The sequence below is a fragment of the Mandrillus leucophaeus genome, unplaced genomic scaffold (assembly GCF_000951045.1).
Source record: "Mandrillus leucophaeus isolate KB7577 unplaced genomic scaffold, Mleu.le_1.0 Scaffold721, whole genome shotgun sequence".
Lineage (NCBI taxonomy): Eukaryota > Metazoa > Chordata > Mammalia > Primates > Cercopithecidae > Mandrillus > Mandrillus leucophaeus.
The window spans coordinates 356,817-378,489 of NW_012107820.1; the positions used below are offsets into that span (position 1 = coordinate 356,817).

The 21,673-nt window shown below is 39.0% G+C and overlaps 2 protein-coding genes across 2 annotated transcripts in view; both read left to right on the plus strand.

Annotated features, from left to right (window-relative positions):
* The first annotated feature begins 6,440 nt into the window (after positions 1-6,440).
* IFIT1 (interferon-induced protein with tetratricopeptide repeats 1) lies at positions 6,441-17,861 on the plus strand. The gene is made up of 2 exons (XM_011965363.1): positions 6,441-6,612; positions 16,153-17,861. The coding sequence occupies exons 1-2, from the start codon at positions 6,608-6,610 to the stop codon at positions 17,582-17,584; spliced, it is 1,437 nt and encodes a 478-aa protein (XP_011820753.1). The 5' UTR covers positions 6,441-6,607; the 3' UTR covers positions 17,585-17,861.
* A 3,233-nt stretch (positions 17,862-21,094) lies between these two features.
* IFIT5 (interferon-induced protein with tetratricopeptide repeats 5) overlaps positions 21,095-21,673 on the plus strand; it is a 4,946-nt gene continuing 4,367 nt past the window's right edge. The window contains exon 1 of the mRNA XM_011965376.1: positions 21,095-21,123. Coding sequence (XP_011820766.1) covers positions 21,095-21,123 — 29 coding nt within the window. The remainder of the gene's footprint in view (positions 21,124-21,673) is intronic.

A 21,673-nucleotide genomic window follows, 5' to 3' on the forward strand; every position in this document is an offset into this window, starting at 1 on the left:
GTACCACTTCCTACCAAGAATTTTTAAAAATACTAGGGAGGCATTTACTACTATAGGCCATGGGATTGGAAGATTGACTTACGTTACTTGGATCCTTGAGAGCTGGGATTGACCAATGATGGAGACTTGGGAGAGTGGGGAGACATGGCAGGGGAGTGGAGTCATTTAGATGACACCTGGAAAGCACAGGAGTAACACCTTTTTCAACTTTGTTGATACTAAACAAAGAACATACTTATTAGATTTAACCAGAGGAAACTACTATTGACTTTTTCCTGTAAACAAGGTGTGATTCGGGCTCACCTGGCCTCTGAATTCCTTACCTGTAACTGCCACAGAGCTTCTTGTAGGGAAGATTTGCCTCCACTCATGGAATTAATCTAAATGAGAAATCTGAGGACATATCTGTGCTAATTAGAAAACACAGAGACAATGTTCTTCTAACTGGACAACTTTAAGCTTTCTTTTGGCTCAGTTCTGTAATTGTTAGTAAACTGACAGCTATTTGCTCCTTAGCTACTGGTTACTCTTAGCAAAAAGAAGTAACAAGAGAGTTATAGTCCTCTTGGCTGAATTCATCACAAATGAAGTAAAATTACTCAGCTAGTTAGTAAGTTGTGAGGAAATTAGGTTGTATTGAATCAAATTCACTCATTAATTAATATTGAAACCTTCCCACCACTCCAGGTACTGGAGCCAAAATCTTTTCCCTTAGCAACTGAGTCTACTTAATAGAGTTTATGAGTCTGTGGGCATATGAGAGTGTGTGTGTGTGTGTGTGTGTGTGTGAGAGAGAGAGAGACTGTGTGTGTGTGTGTGTTGGGGGGGGGGTGGTGTATGTGTTTGGATGAGCACCAGGTAAGTCTTAAAACTATTTTAGGCTGGGCACGGTGGCTCACGCCTGTAATCCCAGCTCTTTGGGAGGCCAAGGCGGGCAGATCATGAGGTCAGGAAATCAAGACCATCCTGGCTAACACGGTGAAACCCCGTCTCTACTAAAAATACAAAAAATTAGCCTGGCATGGTGGTGGGCACCTGTAGTCCCAGCTACTCGGGAGGCTGAGGCAGGAGAATGGCATGAACCCAGAGGCGGAGCTTGCAGTGAGCCGACACTATTCTGCTGTACTCCAGTCTGGGCAACAGAGCGACACTCTGTCTCAAAAAATAAATAAATAAATAAATAAATAAATAAAACAAATAAATAAAAATAAAAATAAACTATTTTAACAACATCAATTCACCGTACCCTGGGAACTTAAGAGGGACTCAATAAACAATTATGGATTGGTTGGCTGAATATCATCTAAAGTGCTGCTTTTATCAGTGGCTTCTACATGAAATATGGGCCAGCAAAGAAGAGAGAAAAAATTGGAGGGTATATAAAACTTATGTCTACCTGCTTACATTAAAATGAAAACAGTGGACAGATAAATGAAATTTTGTAATGGTTACCAATAAGAAAAAGAGGAAAAAGGAAAGGGACAGCAATAGGAGCCAGACTTCTCTGTGTTTGTTTTTGCAACCATGTCAGTATTTTGCCTAATTATAAAACCAAATTTATATTTAGAAAAGCAATTCACATATGTATGCTAAATGTTTTATCAATTAATTGTACTGAAGGCCCTTTTATGCAAAAGAAAATATAAAATAAATGGATGGGTGGATAGAGAAATGAGTGGATGAATAGATATGTAATAAAGTAAATATAGTAAAATGTTAACTGTATAATCTAGTTATACAAGTGTTCATTGTAAAATACTCTCAACTTTTCTCTCTGTTTGACCATGTATAGTAATAAAATGTTTGGATAAAAAGGGCAAATAGCAGTATCTAAAAAGTACAGCAAACTGAGAGAAATGATCCAAAATATGCAGGGAATGGTGGATAAAATCACATAGGGAGGAAGGATTCCAGGTGATTTTAAAATGTGCTGTAATTTGACTCTACATGTTTAATAGGATATAGTTTATTAAAGAAAACATGCAAAAAGATTCCTTTTTTTTTTTTTTTTTGAGACAGCATCTCGCTCTGTCACCCAGGCTAGAGTGCAGTGGCGTGATCTCAGCTCACTGCAATCTCTGCCTCCTGGGTTCAAGTGATTCTCTTCCCTCTGCCTCCTGAGTAGCTGGGATTACAGGTGGGTGCCACCACCCCAGCTAATTTTTCTATTTTGGTAGAGACGGGTTTCGCCATGTTGGGCAGCCTGGTCTAGAACCCCTGACCTCAGATGATCCACCCGTCTTGGCCTCCCACAGTGCTGGGATTACAGGTGTGAGTCACTGCACTTGGCCAAAAAAAAATTCTTAAACTCTACTTAGCACCATTCTGGAGGTGTTTTGTTAATTTTGTTATTCAGAGATGGTTGTTGGTGTATTATGTAATAGATCACATGAAAAATTAAGTTGGTATCGCTTAGAAAAGGAATGTTTAGTTTGGGAGGAAAAATACCTATGTAAGATTTTTTATATTAAGTAAAAAAATCCATTCTACCTGAGTTTGTAAAATTCATGATATATTTTATTTTCAAAATATATATACAGCATCCATGTCATTTTCCTGGTTTTAATATTGTACTACAGTTATATAAGATGTCACTCTTTGGGGAAGTTGGATGAAAAGTACACAGGATCTTTTCTGAAACTTCTTGTGTCTATAGTTGTTTCAAAATATGCCTGAAATGTAAAAAAAAAAAAAAAAAAAAAAAAAAAAAAAAAAAAAAAAGCTGATAAAAATTCTAGTAGTACTTGAATAGGTTGCAGTAAACCCAACTGTGGGTCAAGGTGGGCTGAGTGCTCTCGTGGGCTGAGAGGTCTCTTGAAGTTTCATGAGAAGATATGTAAGTCATCAAATCATTTACAACGAAGAATTTCTGGACTCCAAGTCCTCTCTCCATGGATGCGATTGGAAGCAGTTTAGGAAAAATCTCAGAAGCCAACAAAATAGTTTTCATACAGTGGTCAGAACACTGAGAATTTCATTTCTCAGAAAATAGGCTATAGCTAAAAATATCTTTCTGATTGAATACATTCAAAAGAGTATATAACATGTAATTAGCAGAGATATTCCAATTGTTAAATGTTAAATTATAATTTAAAAAAAGAAATATCTAGAAACTTGACTTTTATGATTATCTGAAAAAATCTAAGGAAATCAAAGACGCAGGAAAATGGAAATGGATTGATGACTTCAGTTAAGGCTTTGGTTTTTATGATCCTAGCATGAAAGCATCTTGTATGTCTTTCATGTCACTACAGTGCCTTCATTTAACTATGATTACCAAAAAACAAGTACAGTAGCAACTTCTGCAGTACAAACTGACGGAAAGGACGACTGAGGAGACAGAGAAGCCCAAGGAAGTAGTACCACCTAGGGGCTGAATTTGTTTCTAACAAGAAATCAGCTTTTCATTAGGTAACCAGGTCACTAGGTACTATTCTACCTGGTCATTAGCAAGCTGACAAGAGATTTTAGACCAAAAGAGATGATCTTGGAAAAGACAGGGGCAACTTCTATGGAGCCCGTTCCTTAATAAGCTGTGATAGGATATTTCAGACCCTTCAACAGAAATGGCTTAGCATCTCTCCATATTATAATTTAAAAAAAATACACTCAGAATAACATTATTTTTCCATATCATCCTGTGAATGAAGAGGAGACTGAGGAGCTCATTACTCATTGTGTAGGTGAGGAAACAAGGCATGGAGTAGTAAAATACTGAATCTGGGCCTCACAGAACAGGAAGTGGGTTCAGGGATTGAGTCCCATCTCTCTCAGTCAGAGAATTTCAGACATACAATAGACATTAGGGATAACCGAGGCCCTGGTTCCCAGTGCAGGTCTGCATCAAAATCACCTGAAGATTTCTTTCTTTTCTTTTTTTGAGATGGAGTTTCGCTCTTGTTGTCCAAGCTGGGAGTGCAGTGAAATGGCACGATCTTGGCTCACCACAACCTCCACCTCCCAGGTTCAAGCGATTCTCCTGCCTCAGCCTCCCAAGTAGCTGGGATTACAGGCTTGTGCCACCATGCCTGGCTAATTATGTATGTTTAGTAGAGACAGGCTTCTCCATGTTAGTCAGGCTGGTCTCGAACTCCCGACCTCAGGTGATCCGCCCGTCTTGGCCCCCCAAAGTGCTGGGATTACAGGTGTGAGCCACTGTGCCCAGGCTGAAGATTTCTTTTTAATACTGAGCTGGGGGCCTGTACATAAGGATATGTTCAGATTGGTCTGGGATGGGGCGTAGTTAGCCTTATTTTTGAAATATACCTGACTGATTCTAATGTGCAGTGAGGGTTGAGATCTGCCAACCTATTCCAAATGACTTATCAGCTGAGGAAATTGAGATTCATAGAGGTGAAGCAGTTTGTCATTAACTTGTCAGTCCCTTGCAGAGCCCAGCTTAGACTCCTGGGAATGAACACACAACCGAGTGCTGAAATTTCATTTTCTAAAAGTTTTATTCTCTCTGGTTCCCATTTTTTTTTTTTATCTGTAAACACACACACACATACACACACGCACACGATTAGCTTTTCTTTCTTTAATGTTGTTCCATCCTGTTTCCCTCTTGGGTTTTTTGTCCCAAAGAGACACTAAGCAAGATTCTGAATACCTAATCAGCCTGGGCCAGAGTCCCATAGAACCAAGACTGCTGCCAAATTCACAGCAATGGCAAGATAAACTTTTTGTTCATATCTCTGCATGCTATCTAGTGCATTCACAAATTGAAAACCCATTTTTTTCCCATAAGAATTCCAAAGACATCTTGCTCCCCAAAAGGAGATGTTTTCCAACTCATCTATTTCAACATTTGCTTGTGGCCTGATCATGTATCTGAGCGCATGACAAAACCTGTCCTATTAGTTCAGAAATTCTTATTTGTGTAGAACTTTCTAACTAGTTGTTGAACTCTCTGTGGAAGCTTACGGAACTGGTGAGAGCTGACGTGGGAGATGAGTCTGGCAGGGAGTTGAGGAGAAATTGTTTAGATCTGGCAGCGTGCCCAGTTAAGTGTTTCCAAAAGGAAAACACTCTTGTACCTGCTCCTCTTCTGCTTCTTATTTTAAAAGACAAAGTAGGTAGCTTTATTTTAAGGAAGCATTGTTTTTATTTATTGTTGTTGTTGTTGTTATGATTATTTGAGACAGAGGCTCACTCTGTTGCCCAGGCTGGAGTGCAGTGGTGTGACCATGGCTCACTGCAGCCTCTACCTCCTGGGCTCAAGTGAGCCTCCCACCTCAGCTTCCTGAGTAGCTGGGACCACAGACACACACCACCACACCCAGCTTTTTTGTTTGTTTGTTTGTTTTTTGTAGAGTTGGTGGTCTCACTATGTTGTCCAGGCTGGTCTACAATTCCTGGGCTAAGTGATCCTCCCACCTTGTCTTCCAAAATGCTGGGACTTACAGGCCTGAGCCAATGCACCTGGACAAGAATCTTTTTTTTTTTTTTTTTTAGACGGAGTCTTGCTCTGTCACCAGACTGGGGTGCAGTGGTGTGATCTTGGCTCATTGCAACCTCCACCTCCTGGGTTCAAGCAATTCCCCTTCCTCAGCCTCCCGAATAGGTGGAACTATAGGCGTGCACCACCGTGCTGGGTTAATTGTTTGTATTTTAGTAGAGACAGGGTTTCACCATGTTGGCCAGGATGGTCTCCATCTCCTGACCTCGTCATCTGTTCACCTCGGCCTCCCAAAGTGCTGGGATTACAGGCATGAGCCACTGTGCCCAGCCAAGAATCATTTTTTACTTGATGACTGAAAATAATAAGAATAATCATCACCACTTACTTGCATGCTTCTATGTGCCAAGTAGTTGCTAACTATTTAAACTCAAATTCCATGAACTGTAGTTGAGGTTGTACTGGAATTTGATTCAGAAGACAGTGTCCATGCTGCAGGAATACAGGGCTCCCTATTCCAAACCATAGCTCCTTGCTTTTACCTCCTGCCTAAGTCATCAGGGGTTAGAAGGCTTTCTAGGTATTGTCCTCTTTCCTTCATTCCTAAACCAGATTGGTTACTTAATTCCATCAAGCTGAAACCAAAAGTAGCAACCAAAAGCCTTATTATTCAATGAAGAGTAGATTTTTAGATTTGATAGTAGATTCCTTCTAAATATAGAAACTGAAAATAGAACTATACAGAAACTGAAAAAAGAGCTACCTCCTTCAATTCTCATTTTTCTGTGTAGTCATCCAGAATCCAGCCACCAGCTGCCACAATAGGCAACAACGGACTGATGTTCTTTAGGGAGGATGCGAATCTGGATCCAAATGCTGGCCAGTGATTGGGTTTCTGCAGCACTAGAAACATCTAGGGTTGCAGGTCTGCAGTTTATCTGTTTTATCAAAATAGAAACAAAGTTTCATTTTCCCCCAAGCAGGAATTCAGCTAGCTTTACTTTCACTTTCTCGTTTCGGTTTCCCAGGTTTCCAACTTGCAAGGACACACCCACAGCTTACACCATTGGCTGCTGTTTAGCTCCCTTATATAACCCTGTCTTGGGGTTTAAAGGTAACTGAAAATCCACAAGACAGAATAGCCAGATCTCAGAGGAGCCTGGCTAAGCAAAACCCTGCAGAACAGCTGCCTAATTCACAGCAACCATGAGGTAAGGATTTCTTTGCTTCTCTGCCATAGTATCTAAAATTTTTGAAAAAATGATAATTAAATACTATTTCAACAGGTTAGATCTCAGTGAGGTCAAGTTTTCTAATTCCTCAATTTGAGTATCTGCTTATGGACTGAATGTGTGCATGCATGTGTGTGCACATTCACACATATATAAATTGTTTAATTAATGCATTTTTAGTTTGTTAGTGTGAACTTGAGGAAGCTTACCTCATGCTGTAGCCCAAAGAAGGGGAGGGAAATGGGAAAAGAGTTTTGCAGGAAGGGAGAAAATGATCCCTATCTGAGAGATTCCTTCCCATCAGATTCACTTCTGTCTGATCTGGGGAAGGAATGGACAGCTTGTCTGGGTAGAGGCATTGCTTTCTGCTGGTTTCTTACCACAGAGAAAAAGCAGGACCCACAAGACTTTGAAAGCCTCAGTCTTGCAGCCTCTCTGATGTGTTGTGGGTAATACAGTGGAGATGTGTTAGGAAAAGCTCACAGCCTTCCTCCGTAGGCTACTGGTCTCACTTTCTGCACTGCTGGCCTCTTACAACAGGTTTTCTTAATCAGACTGAGCTTAAGATAAACAGATTGCCTCTTCCCTGGAAAATCCAGGCTCTTGGTATATCCTTGACTGAAGATAATCCACATCTGCTTAGGAAGATCCATATCTTCCTTACCTAAAGGGCTTAATGTGGGAATTCCTCAGCTGATTTAAAAACTGTTACTTAGGCCAGGCGAGGTGACTCACGCCTGTAATTCCAGCACTTTGGGAGGCCAAGGTGAGCAGATCACCTGAGGTCAGGAGCTCAAGACCAACCTGGCCAACATGATGAAACCCCGTCTCTACTAAAAATACAAAAAATTGGGCATGGTGGTACTCAGGAGGCTGAGGCAGGAGAATTGCTTGAACCTGGGAGGCAGAAGTTGCAGTGAGCTGAGATTGCACCACTGCACTCCAGCCTGGGCAACAGAGTGAGACTCCGTCTCAACAAAACAAAACAAAACAAAACAAAACAAAACACCATTACTTAATACTGATTTGTAAATTTTCCCCTCAATGCTCCAGTGGTCAAAATTTTGAAGGGGTAAAAATTCCAGAAAATGCACATTACGGGCCTATGATGAACCCTCCTCTGTAAACAGATGGAGTTGGTACTGATAATTAAATCATAATAATATTAAATGTTATAAAGGTAGTTATCACTTTCTGAATTCTTATTAAGTGCCAGCCTGGCTTCTAAAAGTGTTATGTAAATTATTCCATTTAATTCTCAAAAGATACTTATGAGGCAGGTACTTCCACAGTCATGCATCATGTAACAATGAGGATACACTCTGAGAAATTTAGCTGTTAGGCAATTTCATCATTGTGCAAACATCAAACCTAGATGGTATAGCCTACTGCACACCTAGGCTATAAACCTGTGCAGCATGTTACTGTACTGAATACTGTAGGCAACTGCAACACAATGGCAAGTATTTGTTTATCTAAACATATTTAAACATAGAAATGGTACAGCAAAAGTGTGGCATTAAAATCTTATAGGACCACCACCAAATATGTGGTCCTTTGTGGACTAAAATATCATTATGCAGTGCATGGCTGTATGATCCTGATTTTACAATAAGGAATCTTAGATTTAGAAATATTAAGATCGCATAGACAATAAGTGGTAACTTTGAGATATGGACCAGGATCTCCACATTCAATGATATTTCATTAAACCTTTAAATCAGTGTTTCCCAAAGGGTGCCAGTGGGGGCTCATGAGATTTTTTCAGATGGCAAACTCGTTTGCTTTTATGTTTTCCTGCTTTTATGTTTATGTCAACATGTACTACAGAAAAATATATATATATATATAATTTGTAGAATTTTATTCAGTTTAGCAATGTAGTTTTTTATTGTGATAAAATATATGTAAAATAAAATTTATTATTTTAATTACTTTAAAGTATACAATTTAGTAGTATTTAGTATATTCATGATACTACTGTTCAATCATCATCACTGTCTAGTTCAAGAACATTTTTCTCACTATGTGGAGAAACTCCATAGCCATTAAGCAGTCACTCCCTACTTGCCCCTTTCCCCAGGCCCCAGCAACTGTTAATCTGCTTTCTGTCTCTATGGATTTGCCTATTGTGGATATTTCATATAAATGGAAACACATGCTATGTGGCTATATTGAATTTTTATAATTTTATATTTCCTAAGCATCCCTTTTTGAATTTTAAGTTGGACTTTCTCATTCCAGAAGCAGGACTCAGTCACCCTTGACACAGTTTCTAGTTCTTCACCTTTTTCCAGTTCCTCAGTGTGATTGACCCAGATATCTGCTTTATAGAACTACCTCCTGGTGACCACTTTCCTATAGCATAGCAGGGTATGACCTATTTGACTTGCCCCCACTGACCTCACCCCCCGGTATGGACCAGGTAGATGTGCTGCAGTGACCACCTCTCAGTCACAGCATGACCCCTTGGCAAAACTTGCACCTGCTTGCTCTAAACCCACCAAATAGAACTTTCCGCAGGAAACCCACCTAGGTAACACCCTGGCCTCCCATTAAGGCTTGGGCCCACATTCCCCACTCGCTGGTTGAGCATGCATGTCCTCAGTGGTTCCCCCTTTCCCATTGGCCCTGCAAGGCGTATTGTCCTCTTCTTTCTGGATCTATAAGTAATAAGCTGCTTCTGTTATTTCACATACTTTTTTTTTCAATTGCCTCCTTTGTATCTCACCTGACCAACGCACTCAAACCCAACTTCTTCACGGATCATGGCTTTCCGAGAGAGAGGCTATCTCGGCAGAAATAAACTAAACACATGTCAGGCAGGAACCACAAGGGCATCTGCCCAGTATAAACAAGTTTCCTATAAAAAGGGACACCTAGACATAGATCAGACACTTAGACATTAGGCTATTCATCAAAATAAAGAAATACCCCAAGAAAGTCACATTGTAAATATCCATGACCAAATACCCTGGAGCTCTTTCAAGTCAGGGCTATAGATTGTAGCCACTCTCATGAGAGAGACCTCAAGACCAAATTAGGAAAAAAAAAAATACAACAGTGACCTTTTGGATCAGTTTTTTTCATTTAGTGTAGTGCTGTCAAGGTTTATCCCTGTTGTGTCATGTATCAGTACTTCATTCCTTTTTGTGGCTACATAACATTCCACTTTAGGGATATATTAACATTTTTCTATCCATCAGTTGGTGAACATGTGGGTTGTTTCCATTTTTTGGCCATTATGTATAGTGCTGCTATGAACATCTGTGTGCAAGTTTTTATTTGAACACCTGTTTTTATTTATCTTAAGTATATATCCAGATGTGGAACATCCAGGAATGGTTACCCAGGAATGTGTCATATGGTAAATATTATGTTTAACTTATTGAGGTACTACCACATTGTTTTCCATAGCAGCTGCATCATTTTACATTTCCACCAGCAATGTATGAGGGTTTCAATTTCTCCACATCCTTATTGTCTTAGTCCTTTTTGTGTTGCTATGGAAGAATACCTGAGGCTGGGCAATTTCTAAAGAAAAAAGGTTTATTTAGCTTACAGTTCCACAGGTTGTACAAGAAATATGGTGCTGGCATCTTCTCAGCTTCTGGTGAGGGCTTTGGTGCTGTGTCAAAACACACTGGAGAAGGTCAAACGGGAAGCACATACAAAGAGGGTCTAAACCCAGGGGGCATCCTGACATTATAACAACCCATTCTCAAAGGACTAATCCATTCCCCTAAGAACCAATCCAGTCTCATGAGAATGAGAATTCACTTACTGCTACTAGAATGGCACCAGGTCATTCATGAGAGACCTACCTCTATGATCCGAACACATCCCACTAGGCCCTACCTCCAAAATTGTGACACTGGAGATCAAATTTCAGTAGAAGATTTGGTGGGGACAGTCAAACTGTATCAAAACCATAGCACTTGTCAATACCTGTTCACCTATTCTCCTTTTTTAAAATTATTATTGTAGCCAACTTAGTGGGTGAGAAGTGATATCTCATGGTTTTGGTTAGCATTGTTTTAGTGGCTAATGATGTCGCGCATCTTTTCATGTGTTTGCTAGTCCTTTGTGATTATTCTTTGGAGAATTGTCTACTCAAGTCCTTTGCTCATTTTTAAATTGGGTTGCTTGTCTTCTTGTTGATGAGCTATAAGTATACTTACATATATTTCTCCATACATGAGTAATCACACACAAACAAATATATAAGGATTTGGTTCTTTATAAAACAAAAAATAGGGTAGTGTTTTGGACACTTCTTTACAATTCACTTTTCTTGATTAACTGTATCTTATGAAAGTCCATCAAACTCAACTAGTTTTGATCTAATTCATGTAATCTAGTGGCTACATAATATTCTATGGTATAGATATACTTAACTTATTTAACCATTTCCTGTTAATATTTCCAGTTTGTTGCTAATATATACAGTGTTGGTAATGAATATTCTTGAGCATACATCCTTATGTACTGGTGATTTTTTTCTGGGAGATAGATTCTGAGGAGTGGAATTACTTTGTTGAAGGAAATATAATTTTACTGACTATCATTAATTTTAATTTTGATTTTAAAATTAAATTTTTAATTTTAATTACTTTAAATTTTCATGACTATCATCCGATTGATCTTGAAGGCCATAATAATTCATGGCTTCAGAAATTGTGTCCTCATCCATTTAAACTCTTGCCAATCTGAGTGGAATAAAGTTATAAATTATTGCTTCTTTAATTTGCATTTCTCTAATGACTAGAGGCTAAGGCATCTTTTTTCTTTTTATAGAGACAGGGTCTTACTGTGTTGCCCAGACTGATCTGAAACTTCTGACCTCAAGCAAATCTCCTGCCTTGGCCTCCCAAAGTGCTAGGATTATAGGCATGAGTCATTGTCCTGATCCAGAGCACTTTTTTTTCATATTTATTGGCCATTTATATTTGCTCTTCTACAAATTATCTATTCATATAGATTTGCAGTGGTCTGTTGAACTATACCAATTTGCAAAACACTTGATATATTACAAATGAGAATCTTCTCCATATTAAAAACATTTTCCATATTTTTATTATTTTTCTATTTACTTTGTTTAGAGCACCTTTGCCATAAATAAATCATAAATTGTTTCATTATGGTAAAACATATATAACATAAAATTCATAATTTTAACCATTTTAAGTGTACAGTTCTATGACATTAAATACATTCACTTTATTGTGCAGCCATGACCACCATCCATCTCCAGAAAATTTTCATCTTCCTAAATTGAAACTCTGTACTCATTAAACAATAATTTCCTATTCCCTCCTCCCCCAGTGTGGAGGATCAGTCAGAGTGATGGGAAAAACTATAGGGAAAGAATGCAAACCTTCTGAAAGGTCAGAAGGTTCTGCAGAGCCCTGGAGGAGAATAGCTGAAGGCAGCTGTTCTATAACCCTGAGGCAGAGGGCAAGGAGTAGGTACAAGGCAGTGTGGCGGAATTTATCTTAAACAGGCTTGTTTACTTATAAATGTTAATTACCTACAGGTTGTGTTGGCTCCAGGTTTTCGGCATTGTGCCTGCACTGAATAAAAGTAAGCATCTCCAGCTTCTCGGAGATGTTCTCTGGCCATTAGAGCCAGGCAGTCACCTCGCTGCTTTTACACTGCATACCTGTGTCTGAGTACTCATTTCATCCGTCAGCCAGGGTCTGCGGGACAGACCCGGCACCCCAGTCCCTGTTAATCACTGTTCTACTTTCTGTCTTTATGAATGTGGCTACTCTAGGTACCTTATATAAATTGAATCATACAATATTGTACTTTTGTGGCTGGCTTATTTCACTTAACACAATACCTTCAAAGTTATCCATGTTGTAGCATGTATCAGAATGTCTTTTCTTTTTTAAGGCTGAATATTCCATTGTATGTATATACCACATTTTGTTTATCCATTCATCCATCAATGGACACTTAAGTTGCTCCTGCCTTTTAGTGTGTGAATAATGCTGCTATGAATATGGACAAAAAAGTATCTGCTTGAGTCCCTGCTTTCACTTCTTTTTGGGTATAAAACCAAAAGTGGAATTGCTGGATCAAATGGTAATTCTATGGCTAATTTTTTTGAGGAATTACCATACCATTTTTCACAGCACTTGCCCCCTTTTACATTCCTACTAGCAGTGCACAAGTGTTTCCATTTCTCTAGATTCTCACCGATATTTGTTATTTCCTGGTTTTGTTTTTTTTTAATAATAGCTAACCTAACAGACATGAAGTGGTATCTCATTGTGGTTTTTATTTGCATTTCACTAATGATTAGTGATATTGAGCACCTTTGCATATGCTTATTGGCCATTTCTATATTTTCTTTGGGGAAATGTCTATTTAAGTCCTTTGCCCATTTTTTTAATCGTTGTTTTTTGTTGCTAAGTTGTAGAGTTTCTTTATCTATTCTGTATATTAATCCCTTATCAGATACACGATTTGCAAATATTTTATTTCATTCTGTGATTTGTCTTACTACTCTGTTGATAGTATCCTTCCATGCATAAAAGTTTTTAATTTTGGTGAAGTCCAGCTTAACTATTTTTACTGTTATTGCCTGTGATTTTGGTATCATATCTAACGAATCATTGCCAATTGCCAAATACAATGTTGTGAAGATTTTTCCTTCACTTTTCTTCTGAGTTTTATAATTTTAGGTCTTACATTTAGGTCTTTCATCCATTTTGAGTTCATTGTTATATACGGCATAAAGTAAGGGTCCAATTTTACCCTTTTTCATCTGTGATATCCAGCTTTCCCACATCGTTTATTGAAAAAACCATCCTTTCCCCATTAGATGGTCTTGACATTCTTACTGAAAATCATTCCACCATTGTTATGGACTGAATTGTGCACTCCCAACCCACCCCTACCCAAATTCTTACGTTAAAGCCTTAACCCTCTTATGTTGAACTGTTATTTGGAGATAGAATCTAAAAAGAGGTAATAAAGGTTAAATAAAATCACAAGAGCAAGGCCTTAATCCAACAGAGCTGGTATCCTTAGACACCAAAACTCACTCTCTTTCTCTCTCTGCCACCGAGGAAAGGCCACTTTAGGATGCAGCAAGAAGGAGCCATCTGCAATCCAGGAAGATATTCCTTGCCAGCAACCAAATTGGTTGTCACCTTCATCTAGGACTTCTAGCCTCCAGAACTATAAGAAAATTAATTTCTGTTGTTTAAGACATCCACTCTGTTATATTGAGTTATGACATTCTGAGCTAACTAATACAGCCAGATAAGTAAGGGTTTTTTTTCAGAGCTTTCTATTCTATTTCACTGGTCTATACATCTGTCTTTATGTCAATGCTGTAATGTTATGATTACCGTAGCTTTGTAGTAAGTTTTGAAATCAGAAATTGTGAGACATCTAACTTTGTTCTTCTTTTTCAAGATTGCTTTGGCTATTGGAGATCCCCTGAGATTTCATATGAATTTTATGTTGAATTTTTCTATTTTGCAAAAAATGTCATTGGGATTTTTATAAAGATTGCATTGAATTTGTAGATCACTTTGAGTAGTATTGGATAGTATTGACATCTTAATATTATGTCTTCTAATCCACTAAATGTCTTCTAATCTTCTAAAGAACAGAGGATGTCTTTCCATTTATTTATAGCTTCTTTAATTTCTTTTAGCAGTCTTATAGTTTCCAGTGTACGAGTCTTTTGCCTCCTTGGTTAAGTTTATTGCTAAGTATATATTCTTTCTGATGCTCTTGTAAATGGGATTGTTTTCTTAATTTCCTTCTGGGATTTTTTAATTGTTACTGTATAGAAATATGACTGATTTTTCATGTAGATTTTGTATCCTGCAGTTTTGCTGAATTTATTTGTTAATGTGTAGAATCCTTAGAATTTTCTATATATAAAATTATGCCATTTGTGAACAGAAATAATCTTACTTCTTCCTTCCTTTCCAACTTGGATGCCTTGTACTTCCTTTTCATTCCTAATTGCTCTGACTAGAACTTCCAGTACTATGTTGAATAGAAGTGGTGAAAGCAGCATCTTCCCTCATTCCTGATGGTGGAGGAAAAGCTTTCATTTCTTCACCATTGAATATGATACTAACTGTAGGTTTTTCATATATGGCTTTAATTGTGCTGAGATCATTCCCCTCTATTAGTAGTCTGTAGTCTGGCGAGTGTTTTTTTCATAAAGGATGTTGAATTTTGTCAAATGCTTTTTCTGCGTCACTTGAGATGGTTATGTATTTTTTCCCTTCATTCTGTTAATGCGATATATTACATTGATTAATTTTTGTATATTGAACTATCCTTTTATATGAAAGTCTCCATTTAGATGACTTTTTTTTTTTTTTTTGAGACTGAATTTCACTGTGTTACCTAGGCTGGAGTGCAGTGGTGCAATCTCAGCTCACTGCAACCTCTGCCTCTCAGGCTCAAGCGATTCTCCTGCCTCAGCCTCCCAAGTAGCTGGGACTACAGGCATGCACCACCATGCCCAGCTAATTTTTTCTTTTTTTTTTTTAGTATTTTGAGTAGAGACCGGGTTTCACCATGCTGGTCAGCTGGTCTCAAACTCCTGACCTCAAATGATCTGCCTGCCTCGGCCTCCCAAAGTGTTGAGATTACAGGCATGAGCCACCTCGACCAGCCTATATGACATTCTTGAAATGACAAAATCACAGAGACAAAGAACAAATTAGTGGTTACCAAGGATTAGGGGAGTAAAGGTGAGGAGGTGACAGATGTGACCATAAAGGGGTAATATGAGGGAGATGTGGTAGTGAAGAGTAGTTTCGTTTCTTTATCAAAGTGGTGGTCTCATAGGTTTACTCACATGAAAAAAATGACATAGCACTATACAAAAGCATTGTTGTACCAATGTCAATTTTCTAGTTTTGAACTATTGTATTATAGTTGTGTAAGACAGAATCACTGGAGAAATTGGGTGAAGGATACACTGGATCTCTGTACTGTCTTTGCAACTTTCTGTGAATCTATAATTATTTCCAAGTAAAAAAATGAAAAAAATGAAAACCCTGGTCAAATATTCTCTCTTTCATATGATCTTAATTTGTTGCATTCCATGCAGAGTAAGGTCCTAAAGTCAATGTTTCCTAAGGTTCTGCATTTCTAACTGACCTCTGTCCTAATTATCTTAATATTAAAATAAGAAACTCTCATATAGCATATAATATGCTCTCAGTGCTTTACACATATAAGTTTACTAATCCTCACCAAACCCAGTGTGATAAATACCATCATTATCTCCATTCTACAAATAGGACTCAAGTACAGAATAGTTACTTGGCTGGAAATTGCTCTAGCTAGCCTATGAAGCCAAGCAAACAATATCAACAGTCCATGAATAACTTAAAAATACATTAACTTTAATGAAATCTAAGTAAGTGTGATCCTTTCAAGGATAAGTACTAAAATACAAGGTGTCTTATCTGATGTTTTTCTTCTGGCTGTTCCTCACCTAACAAAGAAAATCTGTTTTTGTTTTTACAGTACAAATGGTGATAATCATCAGGTCAAGGATAGTCTGGAGCAATTGAGATGTCACTTTACATGGGAGTTATTCATTGAAGATGATGAAATGCCTGATTTAGAAAATAGAGTCTTGGACCAGATTGAATTCCTAGACACCAAATACAATGTGGGAATACACAACCTATTAGCCTATGTGAAACACCTGAAAGGCCAGAATGAGGCAGCCCTGAAGAGCTTAAAAGAAGCTGAAGACTTAATGCAGAAAGAACATGCCAACCAAGCAAGTGTGAGGAGTCTGGTGACTTGGAGCAACTTTGCCTGGGTGTATTACCACATGGGCAGACTGGCAGAAGCCCAGGCTTACCTGGACAAGGTGGAGAACATTTGCAAGAAGCCTTCAAATCCTTTCCGCTATAGAATGGAGTGTCCAGAAATAGACTGTGAAGAAGGATGGGCCTTGCTGAAGTGTGGAGGAAAGAATTATGAGCGGGCCAAAGCCTGCTTTGAAAAGGCACTTGAAGGGGACCATGAAAACCCTGAATTCAGCACTGGGTATGCGATCTCTGCCTATCGCCTGGACGGCTTTAAATTAGCCACAAAGGGTTACAGGCAGTTTTCTTTGCTTCCCCTAAGGCAGGCTGTCAGTCTAAATCCAGACAATGGATATCTTAAGGTTCTCCTTGCCCTGAAGCTTCAGGATAATGGACAGGAAGCTGAAGGAGAAAAGTACGTTGAAGAAGCTCTGGCCAACATGTCCTCACAGACCTATGTCTTTCGATATGCAGCCAAGTTTTACCGAAGAAAAGGCTCTGTGGATAAAGCTCTTGAGTTATTAAAAAAGGCCTTGCAGGAAACACCCACTTCGGTCTTACTGCATCACCAGATAGGGCTTTGCTACAAGGCACAAATGATTCAAATCAAGGAGGCTACAAAAGGGCAGCCTAGAGGGCAGAATAGAGAAAAGATAGACAAAATGATAAGATTAGCCATATTTCATTTTGAATCTGCAGTGGAAAAAAAGCCCACATTTGAGGTGGCTCATCTAGACCTGGCAAGAATGTATATAGAAGCAGGCAATCACAGAAAAGCTGAAGAAACTTTTCAAAAACTGTTATGCATGAAACCAGTGGTAGAAGAAACAATGCAAGACATACATTTGCAGTATGCTCGGTTTCAGGAATTTCAAAAGAAATCAGAAATCAATGCAATTATCCATTATTTAAAAGCCATAAAAATAGAACAGGCATCATTCATAAGAGATAAAAGTATCAATTCTTTGAAGAAATTGGTTTTAAAGAAACTTCAGAGAAATGCATTAGATCTGGAAAGCTTGAGCCTCCTTGGATTTGTCTACAAATTGAAAGGAAATATGAATGAAGCCCTGGAGTACTATGAGCGGGCCCTGAGACTGGCTGCTGACTTTGAGAACTCTGTGAGACAAGGTCCTTAGGCACCCAAATATCAGCCACTTTCACATTTCATTTCATTTTATGCTAACATGTACTAATCATCTTTTCTGCTTACTGTTTTCAGAAACATTATAATTCACTGTAATGATGTCATTCTTGAATAATTACATCTGATAAAATATTAGTTGCAGTCAACAATTAGTGAAACCATGTGTGTGTGCATGTAAGAAAGAGAGAAATCATTTGTATGAGTGCTATGTAGTCGAGAAAAAATGTTAGGTAACTTTGTAGGAAATAAAATATTGGACTTACACTAAATGTTTAATTCATTCATTTTATTGTGAAATAAAAATAAAATCCTTAGCTCCTCCATCAACTGAACAGACCCTTTTGGCCAAGGAGACCCCAGAAACCTTAAAAACTAAGTTTCCCAACCATGACGAGATGAGAGATCATTCACACCTCATTATATTCCCTCCCTTGCTAACTGCCATTGGACTTTTTCCACTGAGTTAAACAGAAACCCATGGAAAACAAAGAACAGAAGACTCACTCCTTGGCTGACTTCACCTAGCTCACTCCACCTAGCACCACGGCCAGACTCCTTTCCCCTCTTGCGGGTTCCACATGACAACTGATCAGCCTTCCCTCCTGATAAGTGACCACCGCCCACAGACTGGTTCTGGCCAGTCCATGGAGGCTGCACACAGGGTGCCTCAATGTCCTTTGTTTCACCTTTTGACATATGAAGCCTAATTTTGCTGCATTTTAATGTTAAGTCTCCACCATAAAGTGAACACAGAATGCTTGTAACATACATGCTTGTGTACCACTCTTCTGTGACTGCTCCTCATGAACATTCATAGCCCCCTATAACCTGTTAAATATGTGTGTCCAGCCAACCTACCAAGCATAAAACTTCTGTAATACCCTCCCTCACTCCAAGAGCCTGCTTTTGGTTGCTATGGTAGGCTCTGTTTCCCAGGCTGCAGGTTGTGGGAGAGAAGGCTGCAGTGGCTCATGCCTGTAATCCCAGCACTTTGGGGGGATGAGGCAGGAGATCACCTGAACCCATGAATTCAGGAGCAGCCTGGGCAACGGCAAAACCAACCATCTCTACAAAAAATGCAAAAACTTAGCTGGGTGTGGTGGCGTGCAACTGTAACTGCAGTTCCAGCTACTCAGGAGGCTGAGGTGAGTGGATTGCTGGAGCCGGGGAGTTTGAGGCTGCAGTGAGTCTTGCCACTGCACTCCATTCTGGGTGATAGAACGAGACCCTGTCTCAAAACTAAAACACAAAAAAAGTTTTCTCCAAATGTACACTGCTTGTGATTTTATGTCAACATCATCAACAAATAGCTTTCAGTGCAAGAAACCAAAAGTACTGTAATACACAGGCAAATATTCTTCCCAAACCTCATGCTGTTTACAATCTAGTGAGAAACACAGATAGCAGTACACAGTCAATTAAAGGTTAGCTTTCTCCATGAAGATGTTTCAGGTTTAATTCAACGTGAAAGTGTTCCAAGGAGTTTATCTTGTTTTATGCCATTTTATTTGAAGCACTATTTACTAAGTCATTTGCTGATATTAATCTAGTTAAATCAAGAAATATTACATGAAAGGTTGCTAAATAATCAGAGATCATTGGTAACAATCACCTTTGATTATAAATAATCACATTTTATTGAAAGGCAATGCACAACACATAATATTATAAGAAGGAAAAAATAAAGAAGCAATGTTTTTGAGCTTTCGTTCTTGTATATGTTTTAGGGGAGAATATATTAGCTTCCTGTAGTGGCTGTAATAAATTACCACAAATTTGGTGACTTAAAATTTCACAGATTTATTATCTTACAGTTCTGAAGGTCAGAAGCCTGAAATGGGTTTCAATGAGCCAAAGTCAAGGTACTGACACAGCTACACTCCTCCAGAGGCTCTAGGCCTTTTCCAAATTCCAGAGGCTGCCTGAATTATTTCACCCACCTTCAAAACCTACAGTGTAGTAACTTCACATCTCTCTCTCTCTGCTTCCTTCTCCACATCGCCTTCTCTCCTCTGACTCTTTTGCCTCTTTCTTCTAAGGACCCACCAGGTCCACCTGGACAATCCAGGATCATCGCCCCATCCCCACATCCTTGATTTAATAACATCTGCAAATTCCCTTTTGCTATGTAAAGTAACATGTTCACAGGTTCTAGAGATTTGGTCATGGATACCATTGGGGGGGCATTATTCTTACTACTACAGAGCACCCCAAGAAAATCTCCAAATTTTGGGCTTCCAATCCATTTTGCTTCAATTATTTAATATTGTTACTCCTTCCAGTAGATACTGATTTCATCCATTGTTCTGACAGAGATTATGGCACATCTCAAATTAAATGCTAAATTTTCACTGGAAGTACATTTTTTGCTTCAACTTTTATTTTAAATTCAGGGGTACATGTTCAGGAGGTTCAGGTTTGTTACATAGGTAAACATGTGCCATGGTGGTTTGCTGAACAGATCATCCCATCACCAACATATCATCCCATCACCTAGATATTAAGCCCAGCATCCCTTAGCTGTACTTCCTGATGTTCTCCCTCCCACCAACCCCACCTCCAAGAGGACCCAGTGTGTGTTGTTCCCCACTGTGTCCATGTGTTCTCATCATTCAGCTCCCACTTATAAGTGAGAACATGCAATGTTTGATTTTCTGTTCCTGCATTAGTTTGCTGAGGATAATCATCGGAAATACTTGCTCTGTACTTAGATTTCATAAAATTTGCAACTTAAAAAGTAGATTCGTGTACCTAAGTTTTTCCAAATATTCTTTAAAGTTTTCTATTAACTTATCAGTTTTTAAATTTATATTAAATTAAAAATCAGGTCTTTAATAGCCACATGTGACCAGCAGTTTCTGTATAAGACAGTACAACTGTTAGAAGTGATTGCCTTAAATGAGGCACTAGCTTCAGGCACTAAGTCTTAGGGGGTGGGGTGCCAAGAAGCTCAGTGATCAAGGTAGACAATATTTCAATGCAATATGTTTTTAAAAATTCAAAATCAGGCCAGGGATGGTGGCTCATGCCTGTAATCCCAGCACTTTGGGAGGCCAAGGTGGGTGGAACAATGTTTAAGGATTAGAAAAATGTTTGAGCCCAGGTGGTGGAGACCAGCGTGGGCAACATGGCAAAACCCCACCTCTACAAAAAATAAAGTAATGAGCCCGACATGGTGGTGGAGGACACCTGCAGTCCCAGCCACTCAGGAGGCTGAGATGGGAGGATCGCATAAGCCCTGGAGGTTGAGGCTGCAGTGAGCTGTGATCTCACCATCGCACTCCAACCTGAGCGACAGAGTGAGACCCTGTCTCAAAAAAAAAAAAAAAAAAAAAAAAAAATCAAAATCAATGCAAAAGGTGAATTACGGACAGGATATTGAGATTTTGAATACAGACATTAACTCAATAAGGGTAAGGCCCGAGTCTGTTTTCTTTATTGTTATATTGACAGTACTTTGAACAAAGTCTGGCTCTTACAGTTGTTTGTCAACATCTGCCGAATGAATTCAGAGGGGACAAAATGTTTAAGGTATGGGTGGGTGTTTGACATTTTCTGCCTAGATCCCAATACCACTCTTGTCTTTATTGGGTACTCATTACACAAAGCACCATTGGCGAAGGTTGGAAGAGAAGCACTCTCCTACGATTGTGGGTAGGAGTGGACTTTTAAAGCTATTTGGCAATATCCGTCAAAACTTAAAATGTATATAGATTTTAACTCCAAATTTCTCTAGCTTACACCCAACAGAAATAACAGCATAGATGTACAGCATTGCCGTGTTTCTTGTTGAATCAAAAGACTGGAGTGGAAGCAGGGACTTCAGTTTCCGCCTGTAATCCCAGCACCTTGGGAGGCAGAGGCGGGTGCATCGCTTGAGATCACGACTGAGTGACACGGTGAGACCCTGTCTCAAATAAACAAAGAGTTAAACGGGCAGCACGCGAACTCAGCGGACTCAGAGAGGCAGGTAAGAGCCGAGACCAAAGTGCAGGAGCCCAGCTGCAAATTCAACTCCGAAAAACCCTGGACTCCGCAAACGTCTGGCCGCGGCTCTTGAGCTCTTCTATTAAGTTTCGGT